This window comes from Trichosurus vulpecula, chromosome 6 (genome assembly GCF_011100635.1).
Source record: "Trichosurus vulpecula isolate mTriVul1 chromosome 6, mTriVul1.pri, whole genome shotgun sequence".
Taxonomy (NCBI): Eukaryota; Metazoa; Chordata; class Mammalia; order Diprotodontia; family Phalangeridae; genus Trichosurus; species Trichosurus vulpecula.
Genome location: NC_050578.1, coordinates 165,310,606 through 165,333,483, shown reverse-complemented (window position 1 = coordinate 165,333,483; position 22,878 = coordinate 165,310,606). Strand labels below are relative to the sequence as shown.

Genomic DNA, 22,878 nt, shown 5'->3' with positions numbered 1-22,878 from the left:
AGCACAATCCTTCACATATGACCTGACACTGTCTCCTTCCTCCATCTGGACACTAGGATTTCATTAGCTTTTCTGGTTGCCATGTTACATTGATGATTCATGTTGAGATCATAGTCCATTAAAACTCCTAAATCTTTTCCACAGAAACTATCAGCTAGCCATGCCTTCTCTTATCCCATACTTGTGAAGTTGATTTTCTGAACCCAAGCTTAGAATTTTACATTTATCTCTATTAAATTAAAGGCTTCTTAGATTTGGCCCATCAATCCACCTTTAAGATTGTTGGAAATTTCAAAGCAGGAGAAGAAATATAAAGAATTTAAACTAACTTGCATATTTTATTAGCCCTTTGGTGGTCTGTGCTACCACCTAATCATAATTTAAGACATGAGGTATTTGCAAATTTATGGCCAAATAATGTTTCTCTCTCTCTCCTCCATGATTACAATCTCCAAATATTCACACTCCAAAGTTATTACAAATTAGCAGAACATTCCAAGAGTGTTCTTTACAATATCTTACAGCCAAAATCAAGTATGAAAAATGTTAACATGTTCTTAAACAAAGAGTTATGACTCCCCTAATAGCAATTTGTGTAAACTATTGGACATTGCTTATTTTTCTACAGTGTGTTACTTATTCAGCAGTACTGTGGATATTTTAGATATTTTTTAGCACAGTGTCTAGGAACTAGGAACTCCAGCTTCTCATTTGATTCTCATATGAAGTGGTAGAGAAGAAAGAGAAGTAAGAAAGACATGACTGGCTGTCTAGAAGTAGGTGAAAATTGTACTTATGATATGACGGTCCCCTTGGTAACTGTCTCAAACAGGATCACATGAAAAATTGCTGAGCTTTATGCTAAAAGGGCCTGCAATCACTAACTTCCCAAGTAATACCAATATATAACTCTTAAAAATACATATAAATAGAACGTATGAAATATAAAGTGATTTTTTCCCCCTCACCGAAAGCAAGGGTAGAGAGGAGTTGACACAATGGAAAAAAATGGTCAGAGATCCTCGGGCATAGCAAATAGCAAAAAAAAAAAAAAAAAAAAAAAAAAGCCAGGGTTATTTTGATGTCCCTTGAATAGGAACATTTAATAAATATAATTTGTGAAATATTGTAAGATCAAAGATATTGAGGTGGAAGGGATTTCAGAGGTCACTTAAGTCTAACTTAGGGGTGGGAAATCTGCAGCCTCAAGGCCAGATGTGGCCCTCTAGGTCCTCTAGTGCAGCCCTTTGATTGAATCCAAACTTCACAGAACAAATCCCCTGAATAAAAGAATTTGTTCTGTAAAACTTGGACTCAGTCAAAAGGCCTCACCCGAGGACTTAGAAGGCCACACATGGCCTCAAGGCTGCAGGTTCCCCATCCCTGGCCTAACTTCTGCATTTTACAGATGAGGAAACTGAGGCTCAAAGAGGTTGACTTTGGAATCAGGAAGATCTAGGTTTGAATCCTGGTTCAGAAACTTACTAGCCGTGTAATTATTTGGCAAGTCTCTGAACTCCTTTAAGTCTGGCCTTCTTCATTTATAAAATGAGATGGTGAGACTTGATTCTCTCTGAGGTTTCTTCTAGCTCTAAATCTATGATCCTAGATTAGGAGAGAGTAGGTAGCAAAGCCAGGATTCAAAGAGAAGTCCTCTATTGCCAGCTGCCATCCTCATTACGCTATATCAGTGCTTCTCAAACTTTGGGGTCCTAGGATCCCTTTATGTTCTTAAAAATGATTTAGGGGCTCCAGTGCCCATCCCACCCCCAAGAACAGTTATTTATTTAGGTCATGTCAGTCAACATTTGCCATATTAGAAATGAAAGCATCTTCGTATTGATATGAAACAACTTTTGACCTGACCACACTTTGATATTACCTGCGCTTTACCAAGTGCCCTAAGAGAGAAAAACAGAATAAAGATAACCTCGAATTTCTTCTCATTATTAAAAAAAAAACCTAAAAGAACTTTGTTGGCTTTCAAGCACTCAAATAATTTATTTGGGATAAAGGCTCTATCTCCTCTGTGGCTATGGCCCTTTGTAACATTAAGCAGAACAAAGGAATTCAGACAGGAAGGAAAGGATTTTTTTTCTGTAGGAATGTATGGGCCCAAACAAATAAGTTCATTCAACCTGGGAAAATGGTTCTGTTTTGATCAGGTGCTATTCCTGGCCAGGCTATACTCTAGATGCAAAGCTACCATCATGCTGAATAGTGACGGTGGCACCTAAAGCTATGCACTAGTAGCTGGTGTCAACTATTACCTCAGCAAAGTGATGCTTTAAAGTATTATCAATACCTAACATAATGGCTTCCTCACAACCTGCTCAGTGCTTGAATCCTTAGAATTGGGGTTCCCACCACTTTTCGGGAGCTGCTCTAAGATATCTGATGATGTCCTAATTGCCACATACAACGGCTTCTTATCCGTTCCTCCTTGACTTCTCAGCAGCTTTTGAAACTGTAGACCTCTGTTTCCTACTAATAGGTAGGTTGCTTACTCTACAGGTAGCATCTCTATGTCAAGAAAAAGTGAAGGGAACCAGTGCAATGGGATGACCTCCTATGGTAAACTTAGGAGAGGATATGGATAGGCATGGCACAGGATGAGTGGCATGGAAGGGTGGTGCTTTTTGTTATTGGAGGGACTATCAAATCAATTAATAAGTGCCAGGCACAATGCCAAGCCCTGGGAAATAAAAACACAGGACCGTCCTTTACTGTATAGAGCTCACATTCTCCTGGGACATACAACATATTTACAGATAAGTACATATAGGATGCGCGCGTGTGAATGTGTGCGTGTGCGTGTGTGTGTGTGTGCGATATTCAGTGGTTGGAGGAGTTGCTAACAGCTGAAGAAATTGGGAAAGGCAATTGGAGTAGTAAATAAGCTGAGCCTCAAAAGGAGCAATGGGAGAGAAAGAAGAGTGAGGAAGGAGAACACTTTAAGCTAGAGGAAAACCTGTGCAAAGGCATGAACATAGGAGATCACATGTTGTAGACAAGGACAGCAAGTAGACCGGTTTGGATGGAGCACAGAGAGAGTGGGGAGGGGGGAGTAAATGCATAGTTAATACAGTAAACAAATATTTTCCTTGGTTTCTGGTTTCTTATAAGGAAAAGCATATACACACATATGGTAATTTTTTTTTTAGGACAGAAGCAAGATGAGCTGGAGATAGACTGAAATGTCTAAATAGAAGAATTTGCATTTTTTCCTTAGTGCAATGGGGAGCCATTGAAGCTTATTGAATACTGCCAGACAGGTGCATTAGGAACATTAATTTGGCTGCCATGTGGTGGACTGGACAGAGAATAAACTGGATGCAAAACATCAATTAGGATGAAATTACAAATCCATTTGATTAGGAGAGTATTTCACACATGCCTTTATCGTGTAATACAACAACAGACTGGCTTGCATAATAGAATAGTCATTTGTGTTAGGTTCTTATCCCAGTAAATACACTGTAAGCTCCCTGAGGGCAGAGATCATGTCTTAGCTAAACTTTGTCACCAGGGCCTTACCATAGTGCTTTGCACACAGCAGGTGCTTAATAAACAATTGATGTGTTACACCATTTTATATTCCCATTTCATTCTGGTTGAGCAGGGAGAGCAGGGGGAAGAACAAAAAGGAAGAAAAGCAAGAAAAGTAAGGGAAAGAAAAAAGAGAGAACAAAGTGATATGAATACCATGAAATGATTTAAGCATTACTGTGTGTAAAGGTTTTACAAAAGCCTTCATGGTGATTATTTCACATAATCCCCTAAATGCCTAAAATCTGAGCTTTGTGTTAACTTTTTTTCACTAGTGACAGAATGACTCAAGTGCAGAAGGAAACATTTTCTCAGGATTTATGCTGGCATATATCCCACTGAGCTACATTTTCCTGGAAGAAGCTGTTCTCAGTGTATAGCAGCACAGGCCCCTGAAGGTGAATAAATTATCCAGTTTAAGGCTTAAGGAAGGCAATAGCGAGGGCTAGGGTGAAACTACTACCAAGAAAATAGCTTTACACTGAAAAAGTAAAAGGGGAGAAAGAAACTGTCTACATTAGGGGTCTTAATATTTTTTCTGTCATGGACCCTTTTGGCAATCTGGTGGAGTGTATAAACCCTTCTCAGAATAATGTTTTTAAATGCATAAAATAAAATACATAGCACTATAAACTGAACCAATTACATTAAAGTACAGTTATCAAAAATATATACTTTAAAAGCCAAATTCATGGACCCCAGATTAAGAAACCCTAGTCTACAATGACTGGAGAGTAGGTACGATGGAGGAAGAATAATAGGTGAGACATCCTGAAGATAAGAGGAGAAAAAAATACAAGCAAGAAATCGATCAACAGTCAAAACAAAAGAAAACAAAACAAAAATCAGGGTCTCAAACGTCTATATACAAATGCTCAACGTATAAGCAATAGCTAAGAGAACTACAGACAAAGTGCTAATTTGACTTGATAGATATTACTGAGATTTAGTGGGATAAGAGCCATGACTGGAATACAGCTTTGGCTGGATATATCTTATTCAAGAGAAACGGGAAAAGTTAAAAAAAGATAGGGGGTTTTGAGGACATGAGCAACATTATACAACTATTTAAGCTTAATACTGCACTAAGAATTTGGGAATATCCGGTATATCTAGAAGGTAGAGTGAAGTGGGGAAATCCTGGAACCAGAGGGGAGATGCAATCTGGGCAGCATTCGGGCAAAGGTAAAAGGAGGAAAAACAGAAGTGATTGTCATTAGAACACATTAACAGGCTTTTGCTTTTGTTTTCAGTTGTGGTTTTCTTGGCAAAGATACTGGAGTGGTTTGCCATTCCCTTTTACAGCTCAATTTACAGTCTAAGGCAAACAGGGTTAGGTGACCTACCAGGGTGCACACAACTAGTAAGTTCCTGAGGCCAAATTTGAACTCAGAAAGACGAATCTTCCTGACTCCAGGGCCGCAACTCTCTCCACTGTGCCATCTAATTGACCTACTAGTAGGCTACCAGAGCAGAAAGAGAAAAGAAGTGAGGGGTTCGCAAAATAGGAGAGGGAGATAGAGAGAGAGAGAGAGAGAGAGAGAGAGAGAGAGAGAGAGAGAGAGAGAGAGAGAGAAGTAAGATATCATTTCAATTATCCTGATATCTACTGGAGCCCTATCCCTGCCAAAAGCAGAACAGCTAATAACTTTGTGCCTCACTTTAATGACAGTTTCATCCTTCTTAAAGTATAAGAACTTTATTCTGGACATGATTCTTATAAACAGGGGAGGATTGGTAGCTGGGGTAGAAATAATGGGAACCTTGGGATGAAGTAACCACTCTCTTCCAGAGATGATGATAGAAAAGGAAGGGAAATCTGGGCATAGTTTGACATGTATATTACTAGATTTGGGGAGAACAGCTCTCAAAGTGTTCAAAAGAAACACTGGTTTCAGGTACCCATGGAACGTTTCCAATGGGAAAGTGAGCCCTGGAGGGTTGAGCCGGTCTCAAGAATGGAATTCTTATGACATAAAGGGAAACAACTTTATGAGGAAGAAAAACAGAAGGTGTTTGAAAAGACTGATAAAGATTGCACAGAGAACTCCCAACTTAGATTTAAAAACTATATGTACAAAAATTTGTAAAAGGAAAGGTAGATTACTGAGAATTAATTCAAATGCATAGCATGGTATTTACTGTAAGAATATTATAGAAGTGCAAAACTCAGATTGAAGTAAGGTTGTCAAGGAAAGTTCCGGGAAAAAAGTGCTTAAATTTTTTTTTTAGCTATATTTGGAACAAGTGTAGAGTCAATATAGGAAAAATCACTACTACTTGAGTATTTGGAATGATGGCAGCTGATGAAGAAGAGGAGGCAGAGCTGCCTAATTCTTTTTTGATTGGTTTCTCTGCTAAAGATGTTGACCTTTGTAATGGAAAGGATGAAACAAACACATATAACATGGAGTTACCATCAAAGATGTTTAAGGGGATACATATTTTAAGCTAATATTTATAGGGAGAGCACATAGCTGACCTTGAATTCAAGTCACATAGCTCAAAATAGGCTATATTAGGATATAGGTCATTGAAATAACTGGCCAATGGGATTACTGAATCACCTTCAATCTTTATCTTTTCTTTGAAATATTATGAACATAGAGGAATTGTAGAACTGGGCTGACAAATGGAAGAAAACAGAATCTGCAAATGATAGTGTGACTGGTTTGGTCCCGAGCCCAACAAGATGGAAGACTAGCTATATTTACTAGTCTCCATAAACTCACCAAAAAAAAGTTCTCAAAAACCCTTAAAGAAGAACTTTTTATCAGAAGTTGACTAATTATAAGTGAAGCCATATAAGAAAGAAAGAAGCCCAACAACATACTTATGATTTAAAAGTGAAGAATGCCAATCTCTTGATGCACTCAATCAGTATCCTGCCAGCCTCCAAGTTCAAACAGAGCCCTTTATCTGCCCCAGAGCTGCCTCTTTTGGAACCCATTCAAGATTTCCTTCCTGCTGCAGAGACTGCCAACATACTCCATCCCGGCTATCCCATCATCATCATCCAGTTGCAATAAACGGATCTTCTTCATCACATGTGTGGAAGGAAGGAGTAAGGGGAAAATTAGGCTTTCCTCAGCCTGGGGTAGTCCCTAAAAACTCCAAAACAGCCAATTTTGTTAGAAATGCCCATCTCCCCCCTCTTCCCCTAGCCCCCACATCTTAATACTGCAAAAACTGGCATACATAGGTTCAAATAGAGAACCTAAAAATGGAGGGAGTTGGGGCAAGGGACAAGTTGTGTGCATATGGCTGAAGGAAGAAAAGGAACCCCTTCCCAATATTAACACACTAAACATTGAGCCAATTTAATAAGCTGAAATTTATTAAGAATAGATGTGAAGTCTTATATTTGGGCTAAAAAATTTTACTTCACATGTTGGGGAAGAATAGATGGTCTAGGAAAAAAAAAACCTTGAGGTTTTGGTGAACTGGGAGCTCCCAATAGTTAGTAGTATAAGCAATACAGCCACCAACTAGGATAATATAGTCATATAATATCAAGACGGACAGCTTCTAGGGATAAGAAAACAAACATCCTTTTTGTATTCTATTGTGGTCAGACTAAATCTGGAGTATTGCATTTTGTTCTGAGCACCACAGTTTAAGAAGGGTTGTTATAAGCTGGAGAATGACTATAGGATAGCAACCAGAATGTTTAAAGGCATCAAGTCATGCCACAGGAGGACTGGTAGAAGAAACTGAGACTGTTTTACAAGGCAAGAAGATTTAGGGAAAGCATTACATCTGTCCCCAAGTACTTGGAAGAGGGATTAGACTTGTTCCATTTGGCACCAAAAGGTAGAACGGTGGGCAAAAGTCATAAAAGCAAATTCAGACTTCATACATGGAAAAGATTCCTAATAATTAGAATTGTCTAAAAGTGGAACACGTGGCCTCAGGGGGGAGTGAGATCCCCTACACTGGAAGTCTTTAATCAAAAACAAAGTCTGGATAGCCATTTTTGGATTTTGCTACAAATAGAATTCTTTTGGGGTCACATGCTGGGCTAGATGGTTGCTGAAATCCTTTGTTACACTGAATTTTTGCAATTCTGTGAAATAATAGATTCGTGCAATTTTAGAGAGGCAAAGAAATCTAATGTCAAGCTTGTTTCCTTGGCATCAACTCATTTGCCTTTGAATACTTTCAGAAAACAGATGAATGATTGCATCATGAACTGTCAGAAAAGCTGCCTTGACTAACGGGCATGCTGATCATTATCCAAACATCATCATGTACCACCTATTTCATGGGTAAAAATTTAAAACTAAAGATTCCTCTTAGTTCAAGAGCTGCTCCAAAACTCATAAGCATAGGGGACTCCAAAATTTATCACTGAAGTACTTTTAAAAAATTTCTTCTGGGCCACAAGAGTATCGGTGAGAATGGAAGTGTTGAGGATCTAAGACTAATAGCAAAGTGTAAGGGAATGAGCATATGTACAGTACCTACTAGGAGGCAGGTACCACACTAAATGTTTTAACAAAGGACTTTACAAATATCTCATCTGATCTTACAACAGAAGGTGCCATTACTATATTCACTTCACAGTTGAGGAAACTGAAGCAGACAGAGTTTAAGTCACTCGCCCAAGGTCTCACAGCTAGTAAATGTCAGAGGCTGGACTAGATACAGGTCTTCCTGACTCCAGGCCCAGTGTACTATCCATCGAGCTACCAGCTGCCTCTAAAAGTTGGTAGTAACCAACTAGAGGGTTTGATCACCCCAGATGAATTATTTGGGTCATAGTAACTTATAAAGATAGGTAACACCAAGGCATTCTGGGATTGCCATAGGCACGAGGGAGGCAAATACACATGCTAATAAACTTGAAGTACTGAAAGATTAAAGTATGACATCAATATTTTTCATCAAGTTGTTCTGTTATGATGTTGACATGGACTTAAATCAGTACAAAATGGGAGCATATGATTTGTTCCATGCTATTTTCATTCTTTTATAGCATTTACATATTTTTTCTAATCCATTTCTTTCCATTGTAGTGAAGTTGGCATTCCTCCCTGAGGTCTACTTTTAGTAAGTTATGTGCCAAACAATATACAAGCAATTTTAACACTCTTTTCCTACCAACGCAAATGGCTAACCACCCTTTTCTATCTCAAAACAACACATCACCTTTTTTTTTTTTGTAATTTTAGCCTCAAAGAAAATGTCACATTTAACTTTATTCTCATAAAAAATATTTTTTAAAGTGCCTTTGCTCCTGAGGTTGATACATTAAGCACACTTGTAACTAAAATAAGATCTTAAATAAAAATTTCAATGCAAGAGAACCTACACCATTGTGCTTGTAAAAAGAGAAAAATCCATAGTACCAAGCTGACAGTAACTCCAGTGAAGAAAATGCAGTGTTTTAAACATGCCGAAATGACTTTTCAAAGCAGCATAAAATTTATAGTAAGAGACTTAAGGGGCATATCAAAACAAAACCTCAAGTAGCCCAACTTTTTTTTTTCTTCTGGAATCAAGTCAATAACTTGCTTATTCTGGATTCTATTCAGAAGTCATTCAGCAGTGGCTGGTTCCCCAGACAGTTAGACTTGACTGAATAATACATACGTATTCAGCTTCACAGGGTATAGATGACAACTTCACAATTATATTCTGAGAAGATTCATGCGGAGGGATAGCATTTTACTTCATACATGGTACTGCTGGTATCAAATTCAGACAAAAGGAATTTCTTTGGTCTGGGAGGAGAAGAGTACACATTCCTGGCCCACCATCAAATGGGAGACTGTCAAGTTTGAATTGTCTTTGTTAAGGGAGGAGGAAAAGCAATACAACAAAATGAGGTTGGTTTGGGGCCACAAATTCACTTCCTGAGCAGGAACGTTTGCTACACACAGTTTGCAATGGGCTCGTCAGATGGTGGCAAAAAATGGTCCCACTTGTCATGGTAGTGTGGAAAAGAACACTGGTAAGGGAAATGGAGTTAGGAAGTGATGATCAGGGAGACAACTTGATACCCAGATTGGGGACTATTGTACAACACTCAGTGACTAAGCTCTCTGTGACTGAGAAAGAGAGAAAGATTTCAGCTTCAGACTAGATGAGCAGAATATAAACATGGATAGAAGTAGAGGCATTGATATTGGATCTGCATAATTACTATGTGAAAGCAAGTCTTTTAAAGGACTTTTTTCCTTGAGAACCTTGAAGACTTTGAACTGAAATGGGAGAATTCTTTTTCTTTAACCCCCCCGGAAGACTTAGATACTCAACAGTTGTCAATACATCGTGTCCCTGTTCTTCCTCACTCTCTTTTGGCAACAAACAGCAGACTTGAACCCTTCCTAATCACTTCTAAGGAAGAGGAGGCATAGGAAAATGGAAGTAGCAACTCACTGCAGTATCAGTTAGCCAGAGAACTAAAGAACAGAGACATGGTTCCACTCTCTCTCTCTCTCTCTCTCTCTCTCTCTCTCTCTCTCTCTCTCTCTCTCTCTCTGTGTGTGTGTGTGTGTGTGTGTGTGTGTGTGTGTGTGTGTGTGTGTGTGTATGAAGGAAAGGAGATTAGTATCTAGCTGAGGCCAGTTCTGTTCCCCCAGAAATCACTTGGTTCAGGGTCTGAGGCCATTGAAAAGTGAATTAACCAATATGGGAAGAGGCTGAGACAATTCAGAGGCCCAACATTTCTTTGGGAATCTGACATCAACATGGGAGGAGTTAGAAAGTATGAAATAGGGAAATAGAAAAAAAAAGAGTAAAATTACCAAAGATCACAGGAGGAAGAAAATGAAGTTAAAAACCATAAGCATAAGAAGATAAATTCACTGGGGAGATACTAAAAGCAGAAGGGAGGATGGCCATCAAAACAACTAAACAAGTCCAAACGTCTCTAAGTAAATATTCTAAGACAAACGAAATTGAACCAACATCTGAAGAGGCAGAGCACCCTGTGGATTCCCCCTGACAGCTTGGAACAACAGCACGATGTTCCCAAATGGTTCAAGAGAGAAAGGAGAATCATAAAAGCAGAATTTATGGCATATACAACAGAACAGAAAAACCTGATTCATGGAGGTCAGTCTCTCCAAATAAATGAAAGAGAAAACTGGTTGAGGATATATATACACACTGAAGTGAAGGACAATCTGGTAAAATAGAAGCAAAAAGCAGTAATACTGAAAGGGGAAAAGAAAGGAATAAGCATATATAGCGTATCTACTATGTGCTAAGCATTGTGCTAAGCACTTTACAAATATTATCTCATTTGACCTTCTTCAAGGTCGGTACTATTATTATCCTCATTTTACAGTTGAGGAAACAGATAGATAGAGGGTAAGTGATTTGCCCAGGATCACACAGCTAGTAAGTGTCTGAGGCTGGATTCGAACTTAGTTCTTCCCGACTCCAGGCCCAGTGCTCTATACACTGCACAACCTAGCTGCCTCAAGAACACATGACCTCTATAAAGCAAAACATATTGATCTTGAAAACAGGATGCATAGAGAAAATTTAAGTATCACAGGTTTCCCAGGAGAACTTTACAAGTTAAAAAAACAAAACAAAACAAAACCTGAACACATAATAAAGATCTTTCAAACACAAAAAACAAAGTACAAATTGAAAGAATCCACAGATTGCCTCCAGTAAAAAACAAAAAAACACCAAAACCATATGCTGCAAATTCCAAGAAATAGAGTGGTTAAATTGAAAAATCCCAATGATAAACAACAAAATGTATAAGCAATAAAGAGAAAGACCTTCAAATAAAAACTGCAAGAAATGCGAATAACACAGAACCATGTCATTGGAAACTGCAGAAGGGAATGAAATAACGTGTTCTGAAGAGCAAAGGAACTCAAGATGCAAACCAAGGTGACATACTCTGCAAATCTAAGCCTAATCATTAATGAAAACAAGATGAATATCCAATAAAAGAGAGGTATTTAAAGTATTTCTAGAAAACAAGTTGATATGAGCAGATTATTTGCCTGGAAAACATCCCGGACGACAGAAACAGAAGAAGGGTAAATACAGTTACCAACATATGATAACTACCATAATCTAGGTTGATGAGACTAAAAATATTTCACATAACAAATACTTTGTAAGGAGATCATGGGTTAGAAGGTGCTAAGCAGGAACCTAAGTATTCAAAGGATTATGAGTTGGGCAGTTTATCACGCACAGGCATGCAAACATATGGTTCCTTTGCCCTACATTCCTGTGTACCTTGATCAGAAGCCCGTATCTCCAGGGTTTCTGATGAACTCCTGAGCTAAAGTAGTGGCCAAACGAATGGAAAAATGAATGCAAAAAGAGGTGAAGGTAGAATCTACAAGACTTGACAACTGATTGCACATGAGGTAAAGGAGTGGGAAGAATTGATGATGACTCCAAGTTTGTAAGCCAATTTCCCCTCAATAGCAACAGGAAAATTTTGAGGAAATATAAGTTTGGAAGAGAAGCTAATGTTTTCTGTTTTGGACAGGTTGAGGTTGAGATACAACATACAGGACATTGGAGATGTCCAGAAGGCAACTGGTGATGCAGGACTGGAAAGAAATAAGTTTTCATTGTATTTGGCCTTTACAGTTGAAAAAGTGACAACATTCCAGTCTATACCAGTCTTAGGCTGTACCGACAGAAATATATTTCCAAAAAAGGCAAGGTAATAGTCTCATTCTATTTTGCATTAACAAGGCGAGATCTGCAGTCCTGTGTTTAGTTCTGGACCTCAGATTATAAAAGCAACGCTCCTGAGCTGGAACATGTCCAGAGGATGGTCCCTGTGTAACTGAGGACACTTAAAACTATTAGATGAAGAACAGCTGAAGAATCTGGGAACACTAAACTTTACAGAAGAAGGGATACAGAGATGAGGATAACAGTCTTCAACCATGTGGCCTGCCATGTAGAGGAGATTTAGATTTATATGTCATTCTGTAGAGTGGAATTAGGATTAAGGGACTGTCATTCACTATCTTTACACTTGATAGGGACAGTGACTGAATGTGTGATTTCATGGAGGTAGAGGAAATTCCCTCTCCAATGCAGGTAGCCATCTTTTCTCTAGTCTTAAGAGTGTTGTCAAGAGCTCTGAAAGGCTAAGTAACTTATTCAGAGTTACAAAGCCAGGATGCATCAGATGTTCGAATTGAACCCAGGTCTTTTTGGTGTAGGGGCCAGTTCTGGGTCCATTTCTCCATGTTGCCTCTTATCTTTGCAGGACTTTGAGGCACTTATGACAGTTAACGTTTAAATAGGACTTTAACGTTTATATTGTCTTTACAAACAATCTTTTGAGCTATGTAGTAAAGTACTAAACATTTAAGTAAAGAGCTTTCTAAATGTGAGATTTTTTTATTAGTAGCTCCAATTTATAGATGAAGACTCAGAAAAATTAAGTGACTTGCTCATGGTCACACTGCTAGCAAGTATCAGGGTTGGGATTTCACAATGCAGGTTTTCTAATTCGAAGACTAGTTCTTTTCCCACCACATCATGTTGTGCTTCTCATCACATTTATTTCACAGCCACATGGCAGAGCCAGAATTCCTGCCCCCAAAATGGGAGATTATGAAAAAACATCACTCACAATCCACCAAGCTACAATAAGAGTATCAATGACGTAAAACTATGCATAGCCAATCCTTGCTATTCTCACAAAAGCCATGGTTTGCCTATTTGTTACTGGATTATTCATGTCAGCAAGGAGGCAAAAATCACAAGAAGGCAGAAAGAAATTCTTTTGTTGCTATTGTCAACATCTCTGTTCAGGGCCTAGAAGAAACTGCAAGAAGAGGCTTGGTCTTTCTCTTAATAAAGAACAGTTAAAACCCAAGGAAGGAATGAGGGAGACAGCAAGCAAGGAAGCTAAGAAGAAAAAAGGAAGCTTTGCATCACTCCAGAAGAGGGGTTTTTAACCATGACCCCCAAGGAGAGAGATTTCAGTAGATTCATGAACCTGTATGGGGAAGAATAAATCATGCCTTTATTTTCATGAACTACTCAATGAAATTTAACCTTTTTTTTCTAGTGGTTTAAAAAAATGGCTCTGAGAAGAGGACTATAGATTCACCAGAGTGCTAAGGGGACCAATGAAACAAAAAAAAGTTTAAGTCCTGCTCTAGAGATAATGCTGCCCATTCTGTGATTGGAATGGAGAACAAGGGCATGTGGGGGAAAAAAAAACTTGCCAGCTGAGTTAAGTCTGTGGGGTATATGACTATTTTGTTCATCATGTTGTGAACTCCCATAAGAAAACTCATGTTCAAACATAAGCATAAAAATGAATTTCAAAGCCAAATGTAAATGTTTCTGATATCTGTACTAATTTGAATTTGAAATTTGATTAGCAATATTCTAATAAACATGTGAACATTTTTTCTTTTGTCATACTCCGCAGCTGTATATGTGAAGAACTTCATTCTTAAATCAGGAAGAATTTTAAAGAGGACTTTTTTTTAAAATATCACTTAGAGAAACATTCAGCTTTTTTATTTTGTTATTAAGTGCAAAACTATTATGCAGAAAACATATTCAGATGAATTAAGTACCATTTATGGGAAGTACAATCAGAATTTATAAAACTCCATTACCTTAGAAAAACAATGATGAAAGATCATTACCACATACCTAAGTAATACACATTATTATTATGTCAAACAACCTCACAGTATTTGGAGAGAATATTTTTTTCTAATTATTGACATAATACCTAAAATTAAATGACAGGATTTCATCTTATAGTATTTGAGATGTCCTATAAATTTCACTTGTGAAGAAAAAGGATATCATTTTGTTCCGTTATTTATTAGTATAGGAAAGCATTAATTGTTTTCTGTCATGCCCTTGAAGTAGCAAATTATTTAAACATTAATTATTCCCTAACCATGTGCTTGCTGATAGAATTCATCTTGTATCATGATTATTTCAGTGAAACCTGAACACAGACAGGATGCTTTTTCTTTGCCACAGTAACAAAGACAAATGCTTCAACTACTGGAATCCCAACAAGTCTAGCAACCTGCTTGAAATTTAAGCCATGGATTTTTATGATATGAGATCTGAAGGATCTATGCAAAGTGATGTTTCCTTTCCTGCTGAGAAACAAATGAGTGCACCACTGTGCGCCTGACCCCAAACAGTGAGATTTGTAAAGTCGCCACTTAACTCCGTGGAAGAAAAACCTCCCTCAAATAGTGGGGCTAGAATCCTTGGCAGCCTAGGGCTGAACAAATTAGAGCTAATCTGTTGAGCCACAGTGCTTCCCTGTGTTTCCTTCCCCACCCCTGCACCTTAAGGAAGGTGGGAGGTTGCTAACCATCCTGGTTTTAGAAATTCAGAGTGGATAGATTACTGTCAAAATTTTAAAAATGGATATATATATATTTAAAAATTAAAGGAAGGTATTATTTTACATGAAAGGTATAATCATCACAAAATACTCTAAATCATGAGAAGTTTGAAAATATATGTTCTCTTTATACTTCTATTCATGTTTCCTTCAGAGGAAGCAGATAGAGAAATTAGTTACTTTGATATGCTTTAAAGTCTTGATTTTCATAAACTTGTTATTACTCCCTGGAAGACTTAGACTGAAGTTGAAAGTCATATTTCTGTTACCTTAGAGATAAAAATGGTCACAAATCCTGATGTTTGTTTTTACCTTTCTTTCTTCCTCCCCCCTCCCTTCTTTTCTCCCTTCCCTTTCTTTCCCTTCCTTCCTTCTTTCCCTTCCTTCCTTTCCCTCTCTTTCCTTCCTTCCTTCCTTCCTCCCTCCCTTCTTTGAATCTGTTCTTGCGGTTACCTGACACATCAAACATTTCAAAAAAATCTCTTCCGTTGTGAGAGATAATGTGGATAGAGAATGGGTCTCAGAGTAAGGAAGATCTGTGTTCAAATTCTACAACATCTCAGTACTCAAGGGAACTCTCTATGACTTTTAAGTGGCAGGGATGGTGCCAATTTGCAACAGAATAAGGACTTTCTTATTTATGAGTTTCTTGGGCTAACGGAATCCCAAGTTCAGTCTCTATCCCCTATCCTTATTTTTAATTGAAAGCAGATAAAAAATATCGTATGTTAAAAGTAGTGGAATAGTCCTCTAAATCCTCAGTGCTCAGTCCTGTCCCTCACCCAGGGATCAAAAGTAGTGCATGGCAAAGACCTTGCCCTTTAGAAGTCTACAATTTACTTGGGTAAATAAGGCTACCATTTACATGTGTGCAAGTAAGAGCCAAATCAAAATTTTTTCAGACTCTAAGTCACAGAGGCTCAGAGAAGGGAGAAAGATGAGTTTTGGCCAATTTGAATAGGAAAGGTTTTATGGAGAAGATGGAACTTGAGGGATACTTTGGTGGTTTGGTGGGTTTAGTGGAGAGGGCAGGGGAGGGCATTTCATAGGGGCAACAGTATGAATTTAGGTACTAGATCATGAATAAATGTGTCATGTTTGCTTCTGGCTGATATAAACCATCTGTTTCATGGAGGATATGGCTAGAAATATCAGGTGGTAGTAGATTATGTTGAGCCTTGAATGCCAGGCTGAGGGGTTTGGACTTAATCCTGCGGGATATGAATCACTAAGGGTTTTGTACCTTGAAACTGTCAAGATGAATTTGAAATCATAATTTAGCACCCCACTTCTTTACCTAGTGTTTCAGTTTCCCTATTTAGAGTTTATTTGTGCTGCCTGGCATGTCAAACATTCATAAACACCCTTCCATGTGGAAGCAATTGGAAAAAAATAATAAATTAAAACTATACCCTATATAATTTATATAGTAGCCTAAAGAAGCAAAACTGAACTCAACTGCAAAACTAATTTTCCTTTTCATTATTTAAATTTGACATGTTCTGTCTTTGCTTTTTTCAAGCATATGAATTTTTTACGACTCCTATTATCTACTGATTTCACAAATAGGAAATAATGAAATGTCTGTGTTTCATAATGTTATCAGTTCTTGACACTCAAACTCATAGATTCTCTCAACCTCTTTCTCTTCCTTCTACCTTCTTTCCACTAAGTTCTGCTGATTCTATCTTCAAAATCTCTCTCACATCTGGTCCTTCTTTGGATTCCCACTGCTGCTTCACTACTTCACACTCTCTTGCCTAGACTATTACAACAGTCTCCTAACTGGTCAATTTTTTTCATTCTAATTAATTCATCCTTACACTCTGAGAACTCTCTGATTATTCTCTCTATAGGAAGGAGGCCCTGATCATGGCCATTCCCTGATAAAAAAAAAATTCCAGTGGCTTCACAATGTCTATTAAACAAAGAACAAAGTCTTAGCCTGGAACTTAAGGCTGGGAAAGACAGAACAAAAGTGCGAGAAAAGGCTATGAAATGAAAGTCAAATGAAAAGAGGGTATGAGGGCTCCTGGCTGCTTTCTGTAAACTGATGTGAATGGGTCCAGATCAATTATAGCCCACAGTTCCAAAAAAGAATTCATGAACCTGAAAACTGTCAGATAGCTTTGAAATCAAAGGTCTGACCACATCATGCCCCTCCTCAAAAACCTTCCCTGGCTTCTCACTGCTTCTATGATACAAATACAAACTCCTCAGCCTGGCATTTAAGTCTTTCTACTACCTATATTCCTTCCACCCCAACCTAGATAACTTATTTTATATTATTCCTCTTCATGAACTCACATGTTCATGGACTGAACTGCCAGTATTTCTCTAAATTCAGTATTACACCTTCTGTCTCGAGCAATTAATCCTGCCCAGAATGTACTTCCTCCTTCAGAATCCTTGACTTCCTTCAAAGCTCAATTTAGGTCCCATCTTTCTCTATGAAACTTTCTTTGAATTATTCCTCCATCACCTTCATGTCCTGCTCCACAAACTATGTGACAGCAGAAATTATTTCATTTTGTCTTTGTATCAGAAAGGCAAATAATAGGGGGCTAAAAAGATGCTTGAAGTGAATTCATTAAGAGGTCCTTCAGTCTTTAAGTGGGCAAATGGTATCCCAATTATCCAACTACTGCTTAGGAAGTTTGATTTAGATTGGTAGCAATATTCTAAAACGTATTATTAAATGAATGGTTTGTGAGTATTTGGAAAGGAAAGCAATGATTACTGAATGACAATATGAGCTTACTGAGAACAGGTCACACCATATAAACACATTTCCTTTTTTGTTAGGGCTACTAATTTGGTGTATTAAGGGAATAGAATAGATATGGTATTTGGAGAATATAATAGATGTGTTTAATTTCAGCAAAGCATTTGACAAAGTCTTTCATAATGTACTTGTGGAAAAGATGGAGAGGTGAGTAGTATAATAACAAATTTAGAGGTAGATGAGTAATCAGATCCAGCGATTAATGGAAGAATTTCCAGTAGACTCTCACCTAGCTCTGTCCTCAGCACTTAGCTTAGTATCCTGTTGACTAACCAAGTGAAATTGGAGAAAATAACAGAGGCTAATCACTGGGACAGATTATATCAAGGTATAACATTCCAATATGGAAAGCTAAAACACTTGGGCTAACTCACAGTTCCTCCAACAGAACTTGCATGCATGTCTCCTCATGCTGTTCCCTTAGAACAATGACCTTTTCCCTTGGTGAATTTGATGACTGTCTGGTAAAACCGTGGAGTTTTATTTTTTTGTGTGTTTTTATGTTTTATTAATTTTAATATTTTAATTTTAACATCTCTTATTATTAGTGATTTGGAGCCTATTTCCAAGTAGTCACTGATAGCTGATAATTCTTCTTTTGAAAACTATTCATATCCTTTGACCATCTATTGGGGAATGATTCTTGGTAGGAGATTTTCATCTTTAGCTTTTTCCCCCCACTATAACCTCTTCCAAATGACCAAATTTCTCTTCACTCTCTCACATATTACTTTATGCTGTCTTGAATGCTTAAATTTCAGCCACGAAAATAAATATTAGCCCCCATGCTAGTATTCATAAATATTGGCTGTGGACCAAATATTGAGGTTTCAAATTCAGGGTTGGTTTAAAACTTAGGACAACATTCTTCACTGAAATGTTGAAGAACATTGTCCTAAGCTCTGGGCCAAATACTAAATTAGAAATCACACTGTTTGGTCTAGAGCTAGTATTTATAAATATTACAACATGGACTAATATTTATTTTCATGGCTGAATGAGGCACCTAGGGCAATATAAAGAAATATGTGAGAGCGTATAGGACAATGTTAATGCTGGAAAAAAATCATTAATAAGGAATAATACAGACATACATTTTCTTTCTCAGTTGATTTCATGAACGTTTACAAAAAAGCAAACCCTATATTGGCACTCAAAGCTGAAACAGATACAGAATATTCCATAGAATTTTGTACTAATAGATACCGACTAGTGCTGTTCACTCAGCAACCCTCTGGCATAATGCTTTTATTATGCAGCTTTCCTGTCGCACAACATTAAGCAAATCATCTAGCAATTTCTTTTGGCTGTCAAAGAAGCAAAGATTGAATCCATTTACATTACTGCGGTTCAAAACAGTGTACATTACATTAGAGGAGTGCATTGGATAATAAGCTATTTTTCCCCTCACTAAAGGAAAATATTTTGCAGCCATTCAGATAGACCAGATTAAGAGTAAAATACAACACTTAGTAAGGTTATCTATCACATTGGTGGAGTTGTAAGTTTTACTTACATCAAGACACCCTTCGTTTATGACGATCATGCCCATGTTCTTCTTCAAAAGTTTGCAAGAATGCCCTATAATCCAAAACACTGCAGATTAGGTGACTGGTATGTAGTGAGCTCTTGATAACTAACAGATGGCATGACTTTATAAGTAAATCCAACTATAGTGAAATTTTGACATGGATCCTAGGGTTCAAAGGAAAAGAATCAAAATGATTCGGAATCTCTGAGGAACTCAGGCATTTCACTGTGAAGGTGAGAAGGCTGAGGACTGGTAAAGTAATAGTCTTAAAATATACCAAGGCTGTTTTATCCAGGGGATGGTGGCTAGCTTTCCTCTACCTTCAATGGATGAGGCTCAGGAAAAGAGGGTCTTCAATTGCTATAGGAAGGATTTAGGTTAGACATAGGGATCATTTCCTGCCCATAAAGGTTGCTATGTTTCTAAGAAGATTACTAAGGGAAGTCATTGAGTCTTTTCTCTTCTGGAAATACTCAAGACAATCATCCATCAAATAGGTTAGGTGCAGACTGGCTGGGATTGTTGGAGATGGACCAGATGATTAGTTTTCTTATTTTTTTAAAGTATAGACTCTTTGGAATAAGCTGATCATACAGGGAGTTCTTTAAAAAATTGACTAAAACATTCTTTACATGATGGCTTTTGCTTCTTGAAGATAATGACTAACAACTTATTAAGATAGGCTAAAGTAATTTTGATTTAGTAGTCAAAAGGACAAGAGGAAATAGAATGATTTTCAAGCAAATATAGAACACAGATATAGCCTGGCATTGAAGGAGGCTTTCTCATTATTTCCAAACGTACTTTCTTGTAATAATCATGATAAAAACCTCCAGCAGTTCTATGTTCCTCATAAATCATCTCACTTTTTTTTTTTTACCACATAGGGTTCCCCAAAAGAACTGCATGTCCTGAGCAAATCCTGCCTTTTTCCTCATGGGCTTAGCCCCACTGAAACTTTTCTCTCTCTAGTTCTGTTTCCTTATTGTGGATTATATATATTATTATATTATGTTATATCATTATATTTGCATATAAATATGTATTATATTGTTATATTTGTATTAATCACTTATTGTATTTGTATTTTCCAAATAAAATATTTTCCAACTCTTCTGGTCTTTCTTGCAATTATGTAATCTAACTCCTTTTTTCACAAGTCATTTGCTTTTAATTGAATTTTTTTTTCTTTTCACTATTGGTAATAATTTTCCTAATCATCAAACAAACGCGACATCATTTTTTGGTTTATTTTTGGGAATGTTGGTGAACTATTTTTCATCAATTTTATGGATGTGCCACATCAGTTACTATGAAAATTTGATAGAATCTTTTGTTTACAGAGCGTCATGAGCTAGTAGCTTCCACTTCTCAAAGGAACACAGATTCATCACTCTCATTTGTATGGTGTGCAGCGTTAGTCTTCAAAAAATGTCATCTTATACTTTCTGAATGCATTTGCCAAGGTACAGTCACCTTTGGAAAAAGTTATTTGTCCAAATCAATATGCAATGCCATGCTTAATTACATAGAAGTCAGAGGTTAGATATTGATTTGAGGCTCAAGTGTTCTCAGGCCACTTTCACATTTCATTTAAAAAGAAAGTTATGATTTTCTGAATGTTAATGTGCCGTTCAGGACTGAGGCCTTTAAGGCCTCAAATCAATTCTTTCCTTATTCAGTTTTTCTTTTCTTCCTTTAATTAATATTTATTTTGTATTATTCCTTATGTAGGATTCTTTCTGACAGAATGGGAAATATGACATTAAAGATTTCTCTGAAGTATGGATGAAATCTAGTAATCTTTTGAAAATATTTCCCTTGCCCTCAAAACACAACTAGAGCCACATAAATGAGAATCAGCCATAAGTAGCACAGAATTGCCACAAGAAATCTCAACATTAATAACTAACCACAAGAAGGTGGCCAACTGGCTCCTGTGTAATTATGGCAGGGGTGGTGGCAGGCAGAGATGAGAAATAAAAGATATTAAATAGTCTCCCCAGGCCAACTGTATATAGGATGTGGCAGTAATCACTTCATTTTAAAAAGCCAGTCAGGAAGAAATATAGACAATCCCTCCTTCAAATTCTCCACTCCTTCCCCCATCTTTTATTAAAAAAAAAAGAATAGAGATTCAAAGCTTGAATGGTATTAATTACCAATGTTAATGGCAGTTTCTTGCTTATCTCCTGTGAGGATCCAGATTTTGATGTCAGCTTTCATCAGAGTCTCTATGGTCTCAGGCACTTGATCCTGTAATCTGTCTTCAATGGCTGTGGCTCCAAGTAGCTGAAGATTCTAGGGAAATAATCATTCAAGAAGCTCAGGTGAGGGAAACATAGTTGTGAAATTCACTTATATCCCCTAAATGTTAAGAATGAAATGTGACTCAAAGGCCAAAAGATAATTTACTGACTCTGGAGGTGGTCCCTGTAAAACGTGCCAAATATATTTATCCTTCTTTTGCAAAGGACCTCTGAGTTTCAGACAACTACTTGAGTCACACAATGGGACTCTAGAGTTTGTTGGTCTCACTTCCAATTCCCCCTATGCTATGGAGAGAGAGATCAGACAGGAGAAAGAATGGGGAAAGCTGGAAATCAGTTAAAGCTGGGTCAGTAGCTGTTGAGGAACTGAAACAGATGCCTGTGTGGGAGATGATTGTAGCAGCAGGAGCAGCTGCGTGGCCTAGCAGGCAAGGAAGTAAGAATGTTTGCAGATGTTATCCAATTGTAGGTTATTGCAAACACCAGGAAGACTATGGGAATAATACACTTAAGACTTGATGAGGAACAAATATCAGCAGCGACCACAAATTGACAGCATTAGTCTCTGAATGGAAATCAATATGTATTTCTCACATTTCCCCACACACCTGGTAGGGGAAAGGTCAGAGGCTCAGGGTATTATAGCAGTTTGTTTGCATCTGTCTCAAGATGATCATGAAATGTGCACACGGAAGAACACACTTTCCTTTATCACAAGTTCCCCGCTATTAAATCACCACGGATAACATCCACCAGAAGTCATGAAGATTGATGTTCACAGTCTTAAGTTTCCCTGGGAGATATCATAGGTTCATGTATTTAGAGCTGGAAGGCGCTTCAGAGGTCATCTAGTCCAACCCCCTTGTTTCACAGATGATGAAACCAAGGCATAGAGAGGTGAAATGATTTGCCCAAATTCTTCCAGGTAGTGAGTTGTATCAAAAACTGGATTCAAACACATGTGTTCTGAATCTGGAGCTAGTGCTCCTTCTACTATGATATGGGAACCACTCTTCCCTCAGCTCCTCTCTCTCCTCCCCAGATTATGTTCTTAGTAAGCTACTGATTTAACGTTGGACCTTCAGTTTGAGTAGAGGTCACTACAAGATACATCCATGTGACCAATTATTAAATTCAATAAATATGCATTAAGTAGTTCCCATGTAAAAGGCACTGTGCTATGTAATGGAGACAGAAAGAAGAAAATGAAACAATACCTGTCCTCAAGTAGTTTATGTTCCCTTGGGGCGTATATAGATAAGAAAATAAAGGTCATTTGAGGGGGATGAGAATTATCAACTTGTGAGGAGGGTGATGAATGAATGTTTCATGAAGGAGATGACACCTTAGCTAACCTTAAAGGATGATAGAGATTCTGAGAGATAGAGATGAGGAAAAA

General features: G+C 37.6%; 1 protein-coding gene across 1 annotated transcript in view; it reads right to left on the bottom strand.

Annotated features, from left to right (window-relative positions):
- Positions 1-22,878, bottom strand: part of ATP8A1 (ATPase phospholipid transporting 8A1) — a 297,433-nt gene that overhangs the window by 105,805 nt on the left and 168,750 nt on the right. Inside the window, exons 23-24 of the mRNA XM_036763200.1 lie at positions 21,372-21,510; positions 19,195-19,259 (exon numbers count right to left, since the gene is read on the bottom strand). Coding sequence (XP_036619095.1) covers positions 19,195-19,259; positions 21,372-21,510 — 204 coding nt within the window. The remainder of the gene's footprint in view (positions 1-19,194; positions 19,260-21,371; positions 21,511-22,878) is intronic.